General features: G+C 34.7%; 1 protein-coding gene across 1 annotated transcript in view; it reads left to right on the top strand.

Annotated features, from left to right (window-relative positions):
* Positions 1-24,050, top strand: part of LOC133322013 (formin-J) — a 59,650-nt gene that overhangs the window by 21,912 nt on the left and 13,688 nt on the right. Inside the window, exon 4 of the mRNA XM_061531083.1 lies at positions 22,170-22,317. Coding sequence (XP_061387067.1) covers positions 22,170-22,317 — 148 coding nt within the window. The remainder of the gene's footprint in view (positions 1-22,169; positions 22,318-24,050) is intronic.

The following is a 24,050-nucleotide window of genomic DNA, read 5'->3' as shown; positions in this document are numbered from 1 at the left end:
TCCTTGACCATACCTGGATCCTCATGGAAAATTTCAAAGCGTTCAGCGCTATATTTTCGCTTTCTAGGGGGGTAATGGGTTACTAAATAATATTTGAATACGTAAGCACCTGTGAATATTTAAGTGTAACTCCCACATCCGAATACATACGACAACGTTATTGGTATCAATTTGAAGGCCAACCACTCCTCTTGGATATATTTTCAACTTCTTGGGTCTACATCCTTCAGGGGTAAATATATACGCTATAGATTACAAATTTTGTAATTTTTCACACAAAAGTCAGGGTCTATTTGACCCGCTATCCCGATCCCCATCTCCATGTAAAATTCACGATGTCTGGGTCATAATTGAAGCCTCTGGAGCGACCAGAAAATCAGACAAAAATAAAGTTTTTGGTCCATTTCACCCCTAAATATTAACCGATCTTTACCAAAAACAATAGGGGTCTTCATTGGCCAGAACCCATCCTACATCCAAAATTTCGTGAAGATTGGCCGATAACGGTGACCTGTATCGTGTTTACAAATTATAATGGACAGACGGACGGACGGACACACATGTCTAGATCGACTCAGCTAGTCGAGATATGACGATCGGGATACTTAAAGGTGGGTCTAGGACCAATATTTCGCGGCGTTACAAACTCTTGGGGCTGCACAAAGCTATAATACCCTGACAACATAGTTGTGTAGGGTATAAAAACCCAATCAAAACCCAAATTGCTAAGTCTTCAAGTTATCAAACCGACGAATTGATCTGCAGGAGTCTAAATTTTCCACTTCAAATTTAAAACTTGTTATTTTTATGTGCTTCTCATTTGACGTATAAATTTCAATTTGATTCACGTTTAATTCTAATATATATCTTATCAAATGAATAGCATTAAAAATCGGATTATACTAATCCCATTATCATTATTATCAATATACATACAAACGATTTGATTTTTATAAACAAAACATTTGCATAATTGCCTGCAATTAGCTATTAATTAGCCACATTTCAGATATTATACAAGATTAAAGAAAAATTATCTTAATTCGATATTTTATCTTTCTATCTGGCATAGTTAACAAAAAACAAAACACCACATTCCTAACAAAATTTCGTATTTGAAGCCCTTCATTGACCTCAGCTAGCAATAAAACTGTCATAACTTAACCTTTGTTGTATATCATCATTGTATGGTGAATGCATGTATGAATGTACGTCCGTGCTTTTCGGTGACGTCGTATATCAATGTAGATATTTATGAAAATCAAAAATGCATAAATTTTCATCAGTCGAAATTATTGTTGACAGCTATAATGTAAATAATTGCTACGGCCCTACAATGTAAGGCAGTCAACCAGCCAATCATCGTCAAGCGTGATTATGTTGCAAAGACATGTCAATGGAAAATGTAATACTTGAATTAATTATTCAAATTGATAAAAAAAAAATCTTTTCGATGAAATCGTGTACGACAGAAGGGTTTCCATATTATATCAGTATGAGAAATGAGTAGAAATAATTTTGTTGGAAACAAATGATATACATTTGTTTTAACTTTCAAAATGATTTTAATATTTTCAATCTATAATTAAATTTCAAACGTGAAAGAAAGTGTTTTTAAACTCGAGGGAAGGGAAGGTATCGCAATGTAAAACTAAAAAAACACAAAACTCATTCAATGAACCTTCCACTTAACCAAATACAAATACGTTCTCATACGACAATGACTAATAGAACCTTTAAGGTAAATATCCTTAAATCAATTTACTATTCCATACAAAATTTGCTGGATTTAATGGTTCTTATTTGCATCATTGCAAAAGTGTGAAATCCAATTTGCTGTTAGTTCTGGCTAACCAAAACTAAATTGCCATTTTAACGTGACCAAAATTAAAGTCAGTCTCTCTCACTCTCTGTCTTTTCTTGTCTTCAAAATTAAACGGTCAGAAGCATTCCATGATTGATGCCTTAAAGGTATTTCTCATATCAATTTAGCATACATGATTTCTTGTGTAAATCCTTATGACGATAACAATCAGCTACACATCAAACAACGACAGCAACAACAAATTGGTCTTCTAGTTGCATAAATTCGTCATATCTGAAGTTGGCCATACGTTTAGCAATTCTGTATGGACGCTTATGAAATTAGTGGGTGTGTATTTTGAATCCATTAATTTTAAATTGTTACAGATACGATAGCTTTGCAGTCTATAATTATGAAGTATGATAATATAGGTGGGATATTTAGGGGAAATAACACTGTACCATTGGGTATTTTTGCTGAGAGACTATAGGAACGATCCACCATTGACCAAATCCACCATTGACCAGATTTACACTCTGCTCCAAATCCTGGAAAAGACCTACGAAAAACACATAGACACACACCACCTATTCGTCGACTATAAACCGCATTCGACAGCCCTATCCGTTCAGAGGTATTTATAGCCATGTCTACTTCGGCATTCCTGCAAAATTAATACGACTATGCAGGATAATTTTAAGTGGCACAAGATCAGCAGTTAAAGTCCCTTCTATACCGAACGAGGATTCAAACAAGGTGACAGTTTGTAGTGTGATCTTTGCAACATCCTGCTGGAAAAGGTCATACGAGACGCAAAGGTGAACAGAAATGGCACTCTGTACACCAAACAACACATGTTAAATGAGATGTCTTTAATATCTTAAATTATGTTTATTATTGTCGTACAAACCTTTTATGGTCAAAAATAAAAATAATTATTTTTAAGTATCTCAATTATTTTTATTTTTATTAAAAACAAAGAATTTTCGACGTAAGCAATTTTTTAACATTTGTAAGCATAATAAAACTAGCATATGCCCGCTACTTCGTTAGTGAATGTAGGAATTATTTAAAAACCAATAGCGACCATAATTGATATTTTAGTACCTACGTTCTCTTATAGTACGTATTTCCCAAACTACCACCATATCTCAGCACTACACACCAATTATGACCGCAACAGAGATCTAGCTATATACTAAATTTTGTAGCATTTATTACCCATTGTAATTATACCCTACACAACTATGTTGTCAGGGTATTATAGCTTTGTGCAGCCCCAAATGTTTGTAACGCCGCGAAATATTGGTCCTAGACCCACCTTTAAGTATACCGAACGTCATATCTCAACTAGCTGAGTCGATCTAGACATGTGTGTCCGTCCGTCTGTCTGTCTATTATAATTTGTAAACACGATACAGGCCACAGTTATGGACCAATCTTCACGAAATTTTGCATGTAGAATGGGTTCTGGCCAATGAAGACCCCTATTGTTTTTGATAAAGATCGGTTAATATTTAGTGGATGAAATGGACCAAAAACTTTATTTTTGTCTGATTTGTTGGTTGCTCCAGCGGCCGCAATTATTGCTCAAACACCGCGAATTTTTAAATGTAGAAGGGGATCGAACCAGAGAATAAGCATGACTGTTTTGATAAAGATCGGTCAATATTTAGCGGGTCAAATGGACCCTGACTTTTGTGTGAAAAATTACAAAATTTGTATTCTATGGCGTATATATTTGCCCCTGAAGGACCTAGACCCAAAAAATTGATAGTATGTTCAGGAGGAGTGGTTGACCTTTAAATTGATACCAATTATATGGTCGTACGTACTCAGATGTAGGAGCTACACTTAAATATTTACAGGTGCTTACGTATTCAGACTTTATTTAGTAAACCAAAACCACACTAGATGGCGGAAATATAGCGCTGATCGCTTTGAAAATTTCCATAAGATTCCAGTTATGGTCAAAGACAACGCCTTTAACTTTCGGTGATGATCAGATAATAATTTTGGGATGAAGTGGACCGAAAACTTAACATTTTGTGTGTGTGTTTTTTTTTTTTTTTTTTTTTTGAGTCGATCTATAGGCCACAATTGAAAGCCCAACATCACTACATAACACACGGTAAAGAGAATCTGGGCAAATATAGCCCTCGTCTACTGAATATTAGTAATATTCGTTGACCTTTAGTCAGGTTTCAAGAGGGTGCAAATAACGCAAAGTTAGATTTTCGTGGAAGTTGTGTAGGGTATTATATGGTCGGCCCCGTCCGACTATAATGCTCCGCTCACTGGTTTTGTAATATTTTTTTCCAAAAAAAATCCAGATTTAAAATATAGGTTCACCCAAATCGAAACTTAGTACCAGTTAGTACACATTAATATACATTTCCATAACTAGCTACCTTAACAAACATAAGTACGAATTTCCAAAATTTCTCACATACACAAATCTTAATTTCAAAATTAAGGATATCTGTACCATTTAGTACACATATCGACGCCTCCGAACCATAGTATGCTAAGTCTGAAAAGTGAGTTTTTCAGTAGAAGCTTTCAAAGTATTTAAGTTTCTTTAATCGTACGTGCAATGCTAAATACATTTTTATACCCTTCACCACACTGTGGTACAGGGTATTATGTCTTTGTGCATATGTTTGTAACAGGCAAAAATAATCGAGATAGACCCATGGTTCCTTTTGAGAATATGCATAGAATCACTTTCTGAGTCGATTTATGCATGTCCGTCTGTCCGTCTGTCCGTCCGTCCGTCCGTCCATGTATTTTTGTTAACAAAGTACAGGTCGCATTTATGATCCGATTTGGATGAAATTTGGCACAGGTCACTTAATTGGCCCAAGGACGAACCCTATTGAAATTGGAGAAAATCGATCCACGTTTAGGCATAGCTCCCATATAAGGGTACCCCAAAATTTTCGGTATTTTGAGGTTCTTGAGCGCGTTTTTTAACTGAATTCGCTGAAATTTGGTACTTTGAGTTCTTATTAGGTAGCAAATCTCTCTACCAAAAATTATAAATAAAGGTCCTATTTTTCGGATAGCCCCCATATAAGATTACCCTTAATTTTCGGTATTTTGGGGGTTTTGATCGCATTTTCCGACCGAATTCGCTGAAATTTGGTACTTTGTGTTCTTATTGGGTAGCAAATCTCCCTACCAAAAATTATAAATAACGGTCTATTTTTTCGCATAGCCCCCATATAAGGGTACCCCTAAATTATCGGTATTTTGAGGTTCTTGAGCGCGTTTTTTAACTGAATTCGCTGAAATTTTGTACATTGAGTTCTTATTGGGTAGCAAATCTCCCTACCAAAAATTATAAATAAAGGTCCATTTTTTCGGATAGCCCCCATATAAGATTACCCCCAATTTTCTGGTATTTTGGGGGTTTTGATCGCATTTTTCAACCGAATTCACTGAAATTTGGTACTTTGTGTTCTTATTGAGTAGCAAATCTCCGTACCAAACATTATAAATAAAGGTCCATTTTTTCGGAAAGCCCCCATATAAGGGCACCCCCAATTTTCGGAATTTTCGGGTTTTTGGGCTCGTTTTATAACTGAATTCGCTGAAATTTTGTACATTGGGTTCTTATTGTACATTGGGTTCAAATTACTCCACTCTGGTAGTACCCATATAACCGTACCCCAAAATTTTTGGTATTTTGGGGTTTCTGATCGGATTTTTCGACCAAATTGACTGTAATTTAGTACGTCGAGTTCTTATTAGGTAGCACATCTCTCCACTATAAATTATAAATATTGGTCAATTTTTTCTGGTAGCCCCCAGGTTTTGAGGTTCTTGAACCAAATTCTTTTTTCTGGTACAGGGTATTATGTTTTTGTGCATATGTTTGTAACATGCAAAAATAATCGAGATAGACTCCTTTTGAGAATATGCATAGAATCAATTTTTGAGTAGATTTAAGCACGAAATTTGGCACAGCGTAGCAAATTAGGTCTAGAATGATGTGTGTAAAGTTGCCTGAAAATCGGTTCAGATTTAGATATAGCTTCTATATCTGACCAAATGAACAATATAGTATCGGTTGCAGAATGACGTGTTTATGGTTCCAATTTCATTTTACTGGTCCTTTAAAAATGCGACTTCTGTTAGGATTCATCTGTTGAATATACTCAAAGTGGTGAAGGGTATCATATAGTCGGCCCCGTCCGACTTTACTACTTTCCTTACTGGTTGCTTATAACTTTGGTTTGGATTGGCCGATGATTACCAAAATTTCAGTGAATATAAATTAATGACCGTAGTATCTAAACTATGGTTCGGAGGCGTCGATATGTACAAATCTCCATTTCTACCTACATCATGCAATCCAATGGCAATTTTATTACCCATTTCTGGATTTCAGCTCTATCGGTTCACTCTAAATCTAAATTTTACCAACAGTGGTGCTAACTCCAAATTTCGGATAGTTATAGTTCGAATTAGATGTGTAGATTAGGTTTTACTATAAATATTTCTATTTAAAATTAGCTGTATTGGTCCATGTTTATACCCTCAGCCTTATGGCTAATGAGGGTATATACACTTTAATACGGTGAAAATGTGCCTCATCGAAATGTTGGTTTTAGACCCCATGTTTCTTTGGGCCAAATCCGTTTCCTGCTGCTACCTCCCCCACAAAATAGTCAAAAATACTAAAAATAAATTTTATAATAACATTCAAACGGTCTATCCGATTATAACGAAACTTTGTACAACCCATTACCTTTACCAAATCTAGGTAAAGTAGGAAGATGGTACCCATTGGTCCACTCCTTCTGGTACCGCCCCCACAGAGGGTCAAAATTTTCAATATTTATAAATTCACTATCAAACTGATAGAATGTCCGATTTGAACCAAACTTTGCACAAGCCCAGATCAAGTTTGAAGATGGGACCCATTAATCCACTCCTCCTCCTCCATAAATGGTCAAGATTTTCAATATTTATAAATCCAATATTAGGCGAATGGAATGTCCGATGTGAACCAAACTTGGCATAACATATTATAGTCCGAAGGTTGGACCCGCCTGCCCTCTCCGAAACATCCTACAAAAAGGGTCAATATTTTATATTTGATCAACATAAAATCCGAAACATCTTTAATTAAACATAAATCTTATATAAAACGAATAATAAATACAGTGTATAACTCTGAGGACCTCCTCGGCAAACCATTGGGTGAGGGTATATATCTGTCGGCAATACCGAATGACGCTTTTTTACTTGTTTCAACTAAAAATTTCAAAAATAAATACTTACGTACACAGTGGGCTATAGATTCCAGAATTTGAGACTTAATTTTTCCACCAAATTGACTCCAAAAAAGAAAAAAAAATAAACAAAAAAAACATAATATCGGTTGATCAATGTGTATAGCACCAGACAAAGTTCCTGCCCCCTTATAGGTATTTTGATTTCACACAACATTTTTAATATAAGTTAATGTTTATATGTACATCGACATAGTCACCATAAAAATTTTTCGAACGATTTTCGGTCTGGCCAAACCTAATGACGTTTTCCTTGTTTTTGTCATTTCTATTCAATTCGTCGTATTCAGTTGTATGCACAAAATTACTATGTTTCCCACTAAAATTGTTCCATGATGCTAGAATAGATTAAGTCTACCATTGGAAACATAATTGTATATATGGGAAATTACAAAAATCTTTTAAATTCCTTGAAGCTGAGGTTTGCAAGGTTATAACTCGCGAAATATGAACATATTGCATAAAATTTAAATTCATTTCTATAAAATGAAGTGTTCTTGTCAAAATCCTAAAATATTGGTAATAAATAATAAGTTTGGTGGAAGCTGTGATGGTGGTAATGTAAAAAAATGGGTGAAAATGTGTTGAAGCCAACGAGTTTTTTTGTGTTCGTTCCCGATTTGTGGCTAAACTACACAACGCACGCACATGTGATCAGTGACTAAGTTGCAGAATACCCCATGGACAATATGGTTCTAATGTATGGTTTTTCGATATAATCACTGCATCCACCCAAAATGGATGCTGGCATTTTGAAGCCGTATTTTCGGTGTTTTTTGAATTTTTCTTATAATTAGGATGCGCATCCAGATAATAGAATAAACTAATTATAGGATTGTAGAACTCGTGATTCTGCTTCGTTTGGTGTATATCTCATGAATGTGCTCACTGTAGCTTCTTTGCAATTGGGTTCCAAAGACGAAAATTTGGTGCGTAAATTTTTATAAAAAAACATATTTTTTGAGTCTAAAATTAAGAAAGTCCTTTCAAATTCCGTGGAACCCCGCGTGATTTTAGTTTTTTTACGTGCCGGATCTAATGAGCCCATCCATGTTCAATTCCGTCCAATAAAACGGCGGCTATAGGTACCTTGAATGTGGGAAAAACTGCAAAAACTTATTTTGACAAATTCGCGTAAATAATCGCGGTTTTCTTCGAATTAATTTTACGTGCATTTATGCTTGTATTGTCAAATTCGCGAATCTGTGTTGAAATAGGTCAAAAATACATCGGTACGCGAATAATATGCGTATTTTATCCAAAATTGATTGTGGAGGCACATCCGCGGTTCTTAACCGATCCTTCTAAAATAGGTGTCCTTTTGCGTATTTTCATAGGAGATTACTAAAATCGGATGCGCATAAAAATCGTATGCACGTTGCGTGATTTTTAGCCATTTTTAGGGTTTTTGCATAGTAAAGTGCATCGAGTGGCACACTTCGACCGCTAAATTAAACATCGAAAAATTAATAATTATTGAAATACATTGATTCGGTTTATACGAAAATCACATGCGCATCAACTGATTTCAACTAATTCGCGAATTGCAAGCTTTTCAATATTGATCATTTTTATGTATTGTAAGTGCAATATATTTAGCCATTAATGACGTCGAAACTCTTATCAGATGAATCTGCCGATATTTAACAACCATCTAAAAGAATTTGCAGAAGAAAGCGTCGTATATTTTAGAAGATTAAAGCAAAACCGTATCCTCTTAACCATACTAAAAAATCGAAAATTCAAAAAAAAAAATTTTTGTGTTAATGCAAAAATTAATTTATTTTATTTTCCGATATCTTCATGTTTCTATTTGTTTTTCGCGACTATTAAACCGTATTTCAGTGTGATTTGACTAGTATGCAAAGAAAACAATGGTGTTTAAGCATTTGTAAAGAAATTCGCGAATTACAACGAATATGAATCCATTTAATTTATATTTGAAATACAAGATTTAAAACCGCTATAACTTTTGTGCGCAGCATCCGATTTTGTGAACGCGAACAGATTTCGAATCAGCATATTTTTCTTAACCTATGTACCAAAAATCATGAATGTGCTCGCAAAAAATTTTTTCAAATTTTTTTTAATGGAATTTTAAAAGAATTTTGTAATTTCCCATATACTTCAACATCTTCGACATGATGTAAATTTGTCGGTTCTTTTTTATATGCACAAATGGTCAACGTGATTTATTTTCAAAACATAACAATTATTTTTCAACGTTCATCTTAACATAGTAATATTAAAGGTTACTTAAAAAAATTAAATTACTGGTACTATATGCTTTATGAAGTTAAACATTAACTACAGGTCAGGTTAATAAAACTAATAACAAATTCATCTAGAGATTCGATCTATCTAGTAAATTAGAAGGAGACTCTACAGACTTATCCAACAGTATTGTATTACGAATATTTGACACTCGACATATGCTACAGTAACAGCTCGCCTTACTAACATAATAATTAATTATACTACAGACTATGTTATGAATGTTAATACGTATATTTATAAAACTATTTGCATAATTTACTGTCATTAGACGAAAGACCAAAGATCTAAAGTATTAAACATATTTGTGTTATGAGTATATCAATACTAGTAGTTCCAACTCCGTCACAAAAAATCAATTTCTTCTTGACGCCGTGTAAACAAAAACTTCACGGATTAATAGCTGACGGTTAATGTCAATCATTCATTTAGCTAGATATTATACTAAGTCTATTAGTTGGCTTCTTTTTTGTGGACCGGTATTGTTTTCCAATAACCCGTGCCGAAATTAATTATTTTTGTTTTTTGTTTTTTTGCTACAACAAAATTAATGATATTTAAATTTAACACAAAACAAACCCCAACTTCTTGAATGAAATTGGCAACAGGTGCCATCTCATTCTAAAAATGTGGAATTGTTCACACAAAAATAAAAACAAAAATAAACAGCAGCCATAGATAATATAAGCTGATCGTCAGTCGCAATAAAAATGTCGGTTGTTTAGATGTTTTTTGTTTGTTTTTAATTTAATGCAAATATCCAATGTCCATGATCAAACCAATAAAATCTGTATTTATTGATTTTGTTTTCGAATGTCCCAATAACATTTTGAATCTAATTAGCATTTTTATAAAGGGAGGGAGTTGCGTTTCAGGCCACACCCGCTGTATTCAGTTTATCGTCAAATATCTTAACGAAAGGTTTATTATAAAATGTATTATTTCGCGAACAGGTGAGATGTTGGGGGGATTTAAAATTATTAGATAAATACAAAAAATGAATTGGCATCTGTAAATAAATAACTGAATTTTGAGAAAAATATTCTACATGTAAAAAAACACCTAATGCCAGACCTGATTCTAAATTTCCAGGTTCAAACTATAAAGTTTTAAAAGAAGTGTACTTCCAGCCGATTAATATTACATGGATCAATGCTATATTTTTGTTCACCAAATTTGAAGTTTGCCTAACCATTCGTAGCTCCCAAATTTCGGGATTTTAAGAGTTTTCGCACGTTTTTCAACTAAATCGACAATAATTTAATATTTTGGATTTTCATTGGGTAGAAAATATCCCTACCAAGATTTTTTAACATTGGTAAATGTATTCAGTTCTTCGTTTTACACTGAAATGTGTCTGGAAATTGAATAAGTTTATCTTTTAATTCTCAGTGCAAAAAAATTTTCTTACCGTATTTTAAAGTTGCCTCCTATATAATGATATTTCCAAAATTTCTATATTTTTGGAAGATTGGGCACGCTTTTCTACCAAGTTCCCTACAAATATATGTATATATATATATATATATATTCCTGCAAAAAATTAGGAATTTTGGACCCAGTTTCGAGTTAGCCTCCATTTAATGGTGCCCCCTCATCGACTTTCCAAGTCGATTTATGCATGTCCGTCCGTCCGTCTGTCTGTCCATGTTAAATTGTAAATAAAGTACAAGTCGCATTTATGATGCGAATTGGATGAAAGTTGGCACAGCTCATTTGTTTGGCCCAAGGACGAACCCTATTGAAATTGGGAAAAATCGGTTCAGATTTAGATATAGCTCCCATATATATTTTCGTCCGATTTAAGGTAAATGGTGCAGCAAAGTTCCTATATATCTTTCGATTTGCACGAAATTTAGCACAGCGTAATATATAAGGTCATGAATGATGTGTGCAAAGTTTTGCGAAAATCTGTTCAGATTTAGATATAGCTCCCATATATATCTTCGTCCGATTTAAGGTAAATGGTGCACCAAAGTCCCTATATATCTTTCGATTTGCACGAATTTTGGTATAGGGTACTGAATTAAGTCTAGAATGTGGTTGCTAAGCTTCGTGAAAAGATCCATAGCTAGGCTGATTGACACAACATACCGATGTTATATAAATTAGTCTCTGGCAAGTTTCCCTGAGATTTATAACAAAACGCGTCATCTGTTAGGATACTTATGTAAAATATACCCAAAGTGGTGAAGGGAATCATATGTTTTTTTTTTTTTTGGGTTATCTGTGGATAGGAAACTTACTACACAACAACGCAAGTAATTGGCCAAATTGCGGAGAAATTTGAAGAGTTTAGTTTCGCTCGTTCCGCTGAAATATCACTTCTGTAAGTAAAAATGATGCCAAAGTCCCAAATTTGTCGATTCATCGTTGTTCTCAGGAATTATGACAGTCGTACGGCACATTGTGGAGTATTTTCCATTTAGATCCTCTCCATATAAAGTCCAGCTCACCCAAAAACTGAAAACAGGCTGACCAATCACAATGTCGTAAATACGTGAAAATAGACGGTGAACAATTCGGGGCGTTATGGTCATATGACACATGCTATTGAAGAATACTACTTGGAGAATATGTACATTCAATTCATACTACACAACTTGAGCGAATATGGCTCTATTGCAAGATAAACTTCATGATCGTGTAATTTATCGGCGTGGTGATTTGACCCCATTCGATTTTTTGTGGGGCTAAAAAGTCGAATGGTTTTTATGAAGTTAAACGTTCAACTCTTGAGCACAAGATACGGTCCAATATGTGTCAAAAAGTGGTCGAAATTTACCTCAAAACATCAATGTTAGCAACAGTTCGCGTGGAGGTCATTTAAATGATGAAGTGTTTCACAAATCATAGATCAAACTTTATAATAACCATGATATATCATGAAAAACTTATTTCATATGTATGTGTTTTTCTACGTTTACTTTTGAAACCACACAATAGATATCCCGGTATTTTATGTCAGTTTTTGTTTCACTATTTGTCAATATAGTGTTATCACTGAATATTGCCAAAAGGCTATTTACTTCTGTCCTTGTTGAACAAAAAAAAAAGAAACAAAAAACCTTTGCACAAACATTTAGGCCCAAGGCAACTGCATATTTATTGCCCTTTATTGCCTTTTTCACACATCCTTCAACTTTACTGTGACTGTGAAACACTATTTCGATGTAAATCGAAGGACAATAATATTTTCATGGAACAAAATCTCCATTCAGTTCTGCGCAAATCTCCATACAAACAGAGAATCAAAACAAAAAACAAAAATTTTTAATATTTTTCCACATGAAACCGCTTCTTTTATTTGTTGACTACCTCACTGGTGTTAAGGAAATGACAAAATAAATAAATAAATCATTTTGTGTACCGATGACGAAAACGAACAATTTCCTTCCTTATATATTCGCAGACGTCTGTCTGTTCTCATTATATTTCGCAAAAGAAAGAAATGTCAGTAGGAGCAACCAAACATTGCTAGCTTTGCAGCAAAAAGTCACGTGGCTATTTTACGATGGAGAACTATACAGAATTCATTCGTATGAGAAACGCTCTGGATAAACAAATCCAAACAAAATGCGCGCGCACCACGTGCATTCGTTGATATACGAAACTTTAATAATAACAACAGCAACAGCAATAAACAAAATAAAACACCAGAAGCTCATAGAGCTTCAGTTTCCAGTTGAAAGGATACACATGAAAAAATATTGCATATATGAGATAGGATTTAACTATTAACAATTATTAATATGATCAGAATCGCTTTTGGACGTACGGAATTTTACCTTCCAACAATTCACTTAGTACTGGGAAATACAATAATACCTAAAATCCGTCGTAGTCTTATATTATTCCAGAGTATCGGTTATATAATTAAGAATAATTAAAATGCGGCGTACCATTGTGATGAGAACCTATTCCCTATCTACCATGATGTAGGGCCTCCGATGAATATTTCGAGTTTTTGTAAGCGTGTATGCAATGCACCTTATTGTGGTCGGCGAAAAATAGAGCAACTGAAATTGCAAACTGAATGGAATTTATGGAAAACTAAATTGACCAATTTTTCCTAGTAATAGACATTATATCCATAATTATACCCTTCACCATACTGTGGTACAGGTTCATATTTACATATAGCTCCCATATATATTTTCGTCATATTTAAGCTAAAGTCCCTATATATCATTCGATTTGCACGAAATTTGACATAGCGTACTGAATTATGTCTAGAATGATGTGTGCAAAGTTTCGTGAAAATCGGTTCAGATTAAATATAGCTTCCATATATATCTTCGTCCGATTAAGGTAAATGGTGTCCCAAAGGTCCTATATATATTTAGATATAGCTCCAATATATATATTTTTTGCCCTATTTTATGCTTATACCCACCCTTATTTTTTATTTTTCTTCAAATTACACGATTATTTGTTGATCATTACACACCTCTTAAAAAATCAACAAAAAATCGCAATGATTATCACTGTAATTTTTGGAAAAAAATAGAGTCTATATCTTCGTCCGATTTAAGGTAAATGGTGTACCAAAGTCCCTATATATCTTTCGATTTGCACGAAATTTGACATAGCGTACTGAATTAAGTCTAGAATGATGTGTGCAGAGTTTCGTGAAAATGGGTTCAGATTTAGATATAGCTCCCATATATATCTTCTTCCGATTTAAGGTAAATGGTGTTCCAAGTCCCTATATATCTTTCGATTTGCACGAAATTTGGCACAGCGTAATGAATAAGGTCTAGAATGATGTGTGCAAAGTTTCGTGAAAATCGGTTCTGATTTAGATATAGCGCCCATATATAGTTTCGCCCGATAGGTAAATAGTCCACTATGGTCCCTAATATCTTTCGATTTGCACGAAATCTGGCACAGGATGATGTGTGCTAAGTTTCATGATAATCGGTTCAGATTTAGATATAGCTCATATATATATATATATATATATATATTCACCCGACTTTAGGTAATAGGTGCACCAAAGTCCCTATATATCTTTAGATTTGCACGAATTTTGGTATAGGGTACTGAATTAAGTCTAGAATGATGTTGCTAGGCCGATTGACACAACGTACTGAAGTAATATAAATTAGTTTCTGGCAAGTTTCCCTGAAATCGGTTCAGATATAGATATATATAACTAACACGGTACGTCTGTTAAGATACATACCCAAAGTTGTGAAGGGTATCATATAGTCGGCCCAGTCCGACTTTACTACTTTCCTTACTGGTTTTTCATTACGGCAGTACACCTACGATGCATTGAATCAATGGAATGATCCATTTTATGCTTGGGTGCACATCCTTGCATCCTTGTTTGTTTTTTTGTGAAACTCTTTTGATTTTTCTATAGAGTAAATATCTGAGGATTGTGTTGGCCATTATAAAACCCTAAATTTTGAGTCTCACAACCAATTTTTGACATGTTTCGGTGCAGTTTTGACGTTATTGTCAAGTTAAAACACCCAAACAAGCGATATATTTTCTTCAGCGAAGGAAAACATAGCGTTTTCCAACATATTTGTAAAAGCAATAAATGTTGTAAATACATCGTACTGCATAAAGAGAAAAAACAGTCCAATACTATTATTGATCCTCCTGAAAAATTTCGTCTCAATCGGACATATTATGAGGGTTTGGTATACCATTTGCATCACATCGAACCAAACAATATATATGCCATTCTAGACTCAATACAATATGCTAAGCTAAATTTCGTCTCAATCGGACAAAAACACATATAGGAGCTTTATCTAAATCAAGACCGATTTCAACAAAACTTAGCATATGCCATTCTAGACACAATTCGGAACTCTATGCTTAATCTCAGTCAAATCGATCAAACATTAAGAGTTTGGCGCACTTACTAACTTAGGTGGCTTGTGACAGAACGGTTGTTCCATAAGTCGAGCTTAAAACAGATTTCCAAGTGCGTCGGTCTTTTGCACATCTCATCCAATTTGAAAGGCCATTTTGCGAGATGTTGTCTTCTACCTGATCTTTCCATTGGAGTCGTGGTCTTCTCCATCTGCGTGAACCATCACTTGGCTCACAACATGGCCTAGCGAACGTAGTCGCTGCAGCTCGATACATCTGACCATATCGATGCCCATTCGTCGACGCAGATTGGAGTTTGGAGCACTCTTTATAATAAATCGGATGAAAATATATATATAGAGTTCGTCCATGCACCAAATAAATGAGCTGTCCAAATTTCATCCAATTTGAATCATAAGTGCGACCGGTACTTTGTTTACAATTTGATATGCATGCGTTAATCGACTCCGAAAGTGGATCTGTATATTCCCAAAAGGAACTATGGGTCTATATCGTTTCCTTTTGCATGTTACAAACATATGTACAAAGACACTCTACCACAGTGTGATGAAGCGCAAAAATTTACCTACTATGTTTCCAACTCTACATCCGTATTAAAAAGGATATTAATACTAATCATTTGATATTTCGGATTATAAAAACCCTACATACGTCTCCATTGTTATGTCAGATTTATATCCTAATTTTCTGCTGTGTATTTTGAAAATACACCAAACCACCAACAGTTTTTGGCTATGGGTCAAAACAACAACATAACACCAATTTCATACTGCCTACCTACCGACCGACCAATAAATGTTTGCTGTCAGTTGAAAGGAGTCGACGCTGACTTTAGCAAAGTTTGTTATAGTTGTTGTTTTTGTTTGGTAGACAGGCTCCCAAAGCACGAAACATCCATAACGAAGACGAATTAAAAATAGGAAATTTAAGCAGTGGCCTTAGTCATGTCAGTAGTAAGGGTGCATGCAGAGTGTTCATAACTTGCGGTTCGGTATAATGACGAAACATAATAAAGTTCACAATTCCAACGAGAAGTGCAAAACCAAGCCAAATAAGTAGAAAAGGAAATCGCTTCGTTTTTGTAATGGCCAACAGAAAAGAAATTTTCAAAATGCAGTATTTCCTCTTAAATACCCCAATGACAACTTGTAGTGATTTTTAATTGTGGACCAAAATATTATTTTGTTTTTAATGGATGTACTCTGCCCTCGGTATAATTAATAATTGAAATCACAAAAAAATAACCGTTGCAGACGAAACCTATGTTGTGACGTAAATAGGCGAATTGTTTGATTTTCTGTTTTAATTTTATTATAACGACCTCTTGCACCATGTGCTGCTATGCACACACCGAAAATCCTTTCATAATAAATATTGTATAGATGTGTGTGTGTGTGTGAGTGCGTTGTGTATGTATATAAGGAGTATTGTGCAAATCTGCAACTGCTGTAGTGTGAGTGCAAAGTCTGATAGTGTATAATATTTATTTTGTGAGATAATTGTCGTTGTTGTTGTGATTGGCGTCAAGCTCAAAGCGATTGCCAAGGACCCTATTCAACAGTAGTAAAACAACGACACGAGACAGACAATAAGAGGATCCGCTATCAAAATAAACAAAACTAAAAACTGCTACTGCTGCTGCTGTTGTTTCCGTCCTTGCGGACAACACCACTACCAACAAAGGCTGTGCCGTGGAGCCATCAACATTACAACGTCTCGGCTGTGCCGCGTTTTGTTGTTCCTTGAGCAAATACAACTTCAGTGGAGATTTCAGTTTATTGGCAAATCTTAAGTAAGTTTTTCCTTTTGCTACATCCTCACTGTGTTATTGTTTGCCGGTGTGAATGTGTGCGATTGTTTTTAGTTCGTTTTTGTGCTTTTTGATTCTATGTTTTATGACTCGGCTAGACGTATGACTATAATAAAGTTTCAGCTGTCATCAAATTCTGTTTTGCCGACAAAAACACACCAATTTATTTTGTTTATAAATGACACCCTCAGTTAAAGTTTTTTTAGCGATAAATGAGAATTTCGCCCCAAAAAGAAAGGGTTATAAAAGTTCAAGTGCACTGAAGAGGAAGACATTGATGCTTTGCTATGGCCCCTACAGACGCCGTTGATGTCCAGTCAAGGATTTTTTTTAAATAGTTAGTAGCAGTATGAAATGGGTTTTAGTAAACGGTCATTTTGGTAGAATGAATGTCATATTTAGATGCTTCCAAAATCGAATGTTCCATGGACTGGCAAAAAAATATTGTAGTAGCTTTATTCGCATGACGCCATCCATTTTTATAAATCGTTATATTTTTCCATTTATATTGAATTTTTCCAGCCGTGTAATTTTAATATTATAAGACAAGTCACAAAGTAAAAATTTATGAACTAGAATTGAAGATATGGTACCCTTCAAAATTGGGAACATCACTTATTTTAGAAATTGGATACGCAATTCTGTTTTTTTCAGCAACATATTTAAGTACAAATTGGAGTTGAGGTCTTCCCGGTTATTTATTTGCATTATTCACATTACATCGTATGTTTATATTCATAGAACATTTGTAACAGGGCAAAAGGAAACGAGATCGACCGGATGGTTCCTGTTGAGAATATGCATAGAACCACTTTCTGTGTAGATATATGTATGTCAGTCCGTCTGCATGTATGTCCATGTTAAATTGTAAACAAAGTATGATCCGAATGAGATAAATTTTGACACAACTAATAACCTATTGTAATTGGAGAAAAACAGTTCAGATTTAGATATAGCTCCTAAATGCATTTTCGTCTGATTTTACGTAAAACTATTAGATTTCTTTCGATTTACATGAAATTGTGTGTATCGTATTAATCCGAGTCTAAAATGATGTGTGCTAAATTTCGTTGAAATCGGTTTAGACTTAATTATAGCTCCCATATATCTATAATAATACAATGACTGATTCATTGACTGACTGACCGAACGATTCATCAACGCTCAGATAAAACGGCTGAAGCTAGAATCTTGAAATTTGCGGTTAGGGTCACTCGTGGTCCAAAAGTGTCAGATAAGGCTGGGTTTTTGGAAATCCGTACTAGAACGGCTCGAATATTACTAAATTTGGAACCATTTGTATTTGGCGAACCGGTGCAGTCAGAATTCTGAAATTTGGATTGAGGGACATTGATGGAGAGTAGAATATGGACATTCGAACTATAAGTATCCGAAAAATACTAAAATGTACTAAATTTGTTACAATTTCGTAGTATGTGAACGAATAAAGCTAACAACTTGAATTTTTGAATGCGAATCAAGGTTGAGATGTATGGTCGATATAAGAAGCTAGTTTTGAAAGCGTGTACTCATGTATACGAAAAATACTAACTGTACTAAATTTCATAAAATTTGAAGCTGGACTCCTGAAATTTTGAATTAACACTACCGTCGAAGTGTAGGATAGTTTTGGAAATATGTACCCAAGTGCACTAAATGGTACTATATTTGGGACAATTTGGATTTTGGAATCAGTTAGAGTCACTGTTAATTTGTACTAATAGTACCAAATATGTATTTGGATGAACCGTTAGATCGAGAACAGAGAAATTCGGAAATAAGATTGCTATTGGAATGTAGGATCGGTATATGACTATAGTTTTGGAAATTCATGTTTATGGGTATTAAACATTATTAACTTTAGACATATTTAAATAATTCTCACATCCACTAACAAAGGCGCGGGCATATGATATATATTTACAGCCCACAGTTAAATTTTCTTCCGATTTTTTGTTTGTACAAAGCGCTGTATTGCAGCAGCATACAGCTCTGGTACATACAAATTTGCATTGATTTCAGAATGACATGTGTATGGATTAATTATACCCTACACAACTATGTTGTCAGGGTATTATAGCTTTGTGAAGCCCCAAGAGTTTGTAACGCCGCGAAATATTGGTCCTAGACCCACCATTAAGTATACCGATCGCCATATTTCGACTAGCTGAGTCGATCGAGACATGTGTGTCCGTCCGTCTGTTCATTATAATTTGTAAACACGATACAGGCCACAGTTATGGATCAATTTTCACCAAATTTTGCATGGAGGATAGGTTCGGCCCAATGAAGACCACTATTGTTTTTGGTAAAGATTGGTTAATATTTAGAGGGTTGAAATGGACCAAATACTTTATTTTTGTCGGTTTTATGGTCGCTCCAGAGGCCGCAGTTATGGTTCGAACATCGTGAAAGAAGAGGATTGTGCCAAAGAATAATCATGCCGGTTTTGATAAAGATCGGTCAATATTTAGCGGGTCAAACGGATCCTGACTTTTGTGTGAAAAATTACAAAATTTTTATTGTGGTGCGTATATACTTGCCCCTGAAGGACATATATCCGAGAAGTTGATAGTATATCCAAGAGGAGTTGTTGACCTTCAAATTGATATCAAACTTATGGCTGCATGTACTCTGATGTGGGAGTTATACGTAATTAGGTAAAGGTGACTATGTGCATAGTATTACTATTACTCCATTAGAGGACGGAAATGTCGCGCTGATAGCTTGGAAATTGTACAGGAACTTCCGATTATGGTCAAGGACGACGCCTATAGTTTTCGGTGAAGTTTAGATTTCATTCAGGGGGTGCAATGAACCATTAACTTAAATTTTGTCAGATTTTCTAGTCGTTCTAGAGGCAATTATTATATGCAGAACATCACATATTTTACAAGGTGAAGGGGGTCTGACCAAATACTTAGTGCGGCTGTTTAGATAATGATCGGTCAATATTCCGAGGCTAAAACCTAAAGTGACATCTTTTTTTTACGGCGTAAAACTTAACTTCAAGAAAAAACCAGTAAGGAAAGTAGTAAAGTCGGACGGGGCCGACTATATGATACCCTTCACCACTTTGGGTATATTCTACATATGTATCCAACAGACATATCTTGTTATTATTATAGACGTAATTCAGTATGCTATGCTAAATTTCGTGCAAATCGAAAGATATATAGGGTCTTTGATATACCAATTACCGTAAATAATATATATATATATAGGAGCTATATCTAAATCTGAACCGATTTTCAGAAAACTCTGCACACATCATTCAAGACTTAATTCAGTACGCTATGCCAAATTTCTTGCAAATCAAAAGATATATAGGGACTTTAGTGGACTATTTACCTAAAACCGGGCAAACTGTATATGGGAGCTATATCTAAATCTGAACCGATTTTCACGAAACAATGCACACATCATTCTAGACTTAATTCAGTACGCTACGCCGAATTTCGTGCAAATCGAAAGATATATAGGGACTTTGGTACAACATTTACCTTAAATCGGTCGAAAATATATATGGGAGCTATATCTAATTCTGAACCGATTTTCACGAAACTTTGCACACCTCATTCTAGACTTATTTCAGTACGCTATGTCAAATTTCGTGCAAATCGAAAGATATATAAGGACTTTGGTACACCATTTATCTTAAATCGGAGGAAGATATATGCGGGAGCTATATCTAAATCTGAACCGATTTTCACGAAACTTTGCACACATCATTCTAGACTTAATTCAGTGCACTATGCCAAATTTCGTGCAAATCGAAAGATATATAGGGACTTTGGTACGCCATTTACCAAAAATCGGGAGAAACTATATATGGGAGCTATATCTAAATCTAAACCGATTTTCACGAAACTTGGCACACATCTTTCGTGGCTCAATTCAGTACGCTATGCCAAATTTCGTGCAAATCGAAAGATTTTCATGGTCTAAAGTCCGTAAATCGGTCGAAACTATATGTGGGAGCTATATTTAAATCTGAACCGATTTTCACGAAACTTGGCACATATCTTTCGTGGCTCAATACATTACGATATGCCAAATTTCGTGCAAATCGAAAGATTTTCAGGGTCTAAAGTCCGTAAATCGGGCAAAAATATATATGGGAGCTATATCTAAATCTGAACCGATTTTTCCCAATTTCAATAGGGTTCGTCCTTGGGCCAAACAAATGAGCTGTGCCAAATTTCATCCAAATCGGATCATAAATGCGACCTGTACTTTGTTTACAATTTAACATGGACAGACGGACAGACGGACGGACGGACGGACATGCATAAATCGACTCAGAAAGTGATTCTATACATATTCTCAAAAGGAACCATGGGTCTATCTCGATTATTTTTGCCTGTTACAAACATATGCACAAAGACATAATACCCTGTACCACAGTGTGGTGAAGGGTATAAATATTGGAATATATGCCAGTGTTAGAAGGTGAAGTTTTTGATCTATAATCGGTAGAAAGGATGCAAATATCTCGAAATATTGCCCAGGCTCAGAATACAGAACCGCAGAAAGTTTGATTTTCGTCAAATGTCAAATGGACCAATGGACTTTTTTGTAAACAATTACAACATGTCCCAAATCGAAAAGCTAACATGCGTAACTATAGCTGACAGACGGGCATGCCAAAATCGATAAAAAAAAGTATTTTGATGAGGAGGGTAATAAATCAAGTACCAAATTTCAGACTCAAATTGGAGCCTTTAAAATATAATCAGACTTACATTGAAAATGGTACGCAAATATGATTTTCAATCTTCAATAAACCGGAATGATGATGGAGTTTTGTAAACAAAAATCAATCTTCAAATATATAAAGACGTCTTTCGAACTAACTAAATATCATATAAGTCTTTTCCTTTTCACTCTATAAATATTTTCCATTTGAAATTAACTATCGACCTTATTTACTTTTGAATTAAATTAATGCAATGCAAATAATGCAATAAATATGTCATCTAAATAATGTATTCTCTTAAATTTAGTTTACCTTGATTGTTTTAAAAAAATCTAACTTTATTATTTTATAATGCAAATAAATTAATTTTATCTAATTGAAATAATTTATATCATTCCCCCCCCTTATTTCTTGTCATTACAGAAAAGTTGCACAAAGTGTAGGAGATATTATTGTACAATTGGACGTATTCGACGAGCAGAGAGAATGCGACGAAGCCCAAAGCCTACAAGGCCCAAATGGCATCAATCTAAACTCACATCTTGACGTCTTCTATGCAATATTGAGACAGGTATGTAAAATAGGATTGCATTGCCCTTCCCCTCCTTTAATTCGTGGCAGAACACAAAAGCACAATTGCTGCAACAGATTGCAATTAATGCAACAAGTGTCACTGTTCTTAGATATACTCGTACAGAATTAAGCGTTTATTTTTTCCCTGTTGATTGGCCATTTGTTGATTAATAGCAGAGACAAAAACAAAACAAAACCTGAACGCTGCTAAACAACAATTAAAGTAGTTTTGCAATTTATTTACCATATTTGTACATAATTTGTCAAGGTTGTTTGTAACAAAAAAATAATAATAACAACAACAACAAAGCAACAGCGTTGAGTTGTTATTATTATTGTATTTGTTACTGGCGTCTCAACATGCAATTCACACTTATGTCTATTTGTCTCCATATATATTCATCTGTTACATATACGTATGTGAACAAAGTGTGTATAATATTAGGTAGAAATTGAAATCCTTACAGTGGGGGATACAATTAATGGAATACCCTATCCCACAATAAAATGTATGATTAAAAATTTTGGATCTCAGATACAAATAATATATAGAAGATATACAGAAATCGGATGCCATTTGAAGTAAAACAAGTGAAAAAGCGTTAAGTTCGGCCGGGCCGATACCCACCATTGATATACTGACAGGTACTAAAAAAATATAGGGAACATACCAAAAAGTGGACCTATACCAGCATTTCTAAAAACGGATTATGTAAACCTTAATACAAATTTCAGAAATTTATTTAAAATTTATTTATAATGGGTAATTATACCCTCAGCATTATGGCTAATGAGGGTGTATATACTTTAACACGGCGAAATGTGCCTCAATGTGGTTCTAGACCCCATGCTTCTTTGGACCAAATCCGTTTCAGAAAATTTAGATTTCATCCAAACTTTGCCCATCTTATTATTTCTCCAAACTTAGTTCAAATTCGAAGATGGGGAAAATCGGTCCACTCCTTCTGAAACCTCTACACAGAGACTAGGTCTAAATGCGGCTATAGTTCATTATCAAACCTTACGTTCTAATTTTTTATCTCTCTATCCTCCGCAGTTGAAATGATTACAAAAGGGTCTTAGAACCAAACTCAAAACGCGGATCAGATAACTATTTTAATATAAAAAAGGGGGTTATATGGGGACTACCCCAAAAAGGGGGCGAATATTAAAATTTTTTGGTAGGGAGATTTGTTATCATATACGACTACAAAATACTAAATTGCAGCAAATTCGATTGAAAAACGCGCTCAAGAACCTCAAAATACCGAAAATTGGGGGCTACCAGAAAAAGTGGACCTAAAGTTATAATTTTTAGTTGAGAAATTTGGTATCCAAAAAGAACCCATTTTACCAAATTTCAGCGAATTTAATTGAAAAACACTCTCGAGAACCCCAAAATACTGAAAATTTGGGGGTACCCTTATATGGGAGGTATGGACCGATATAGCCCATCTTTGAACTTGACCTGCCTGCAGACAAAAGACGAATCTATGCAAAATTTTGGCGTTCTATCTCAATTCGTTTAGACGCTAGAGTGATTACAACAGACTGACGGACATGCTTAGATCGTCATAGAATTTTACGCTGATCAAGAATATATATACTTTATATGGTCGGAAATGATTATTTCTATGCGTTACAAACGGAAAAACAAAACTAATGTACCCTCCATACTATGGTGGAGGGTATAAAAAGTTGAGCCGATGTGGATGAAAATTGACTTAGGTA

Source organism: Musca vetustissima, unplaced genomic scaffold (assembly GCF_032173495.1).
Source record: "Musca vetustissima isolate MV318-11 ecotype Yass unplaced genomic scaffold, APGP_CSIRO_Mvet_v1 utg8651, whole genome shotgun sequence".
Lineage (NCBI taxonomy): Eukaryota > Metazoa > Arthropoda > Insecta > Diptera > Muscidae > Musca > Musca vetustissima.
The sequence above is the reverse complement of the archived record's forward strand: the minus strand, read 5'-3'. Positions and strand labels throughout refer to the sequence as shown.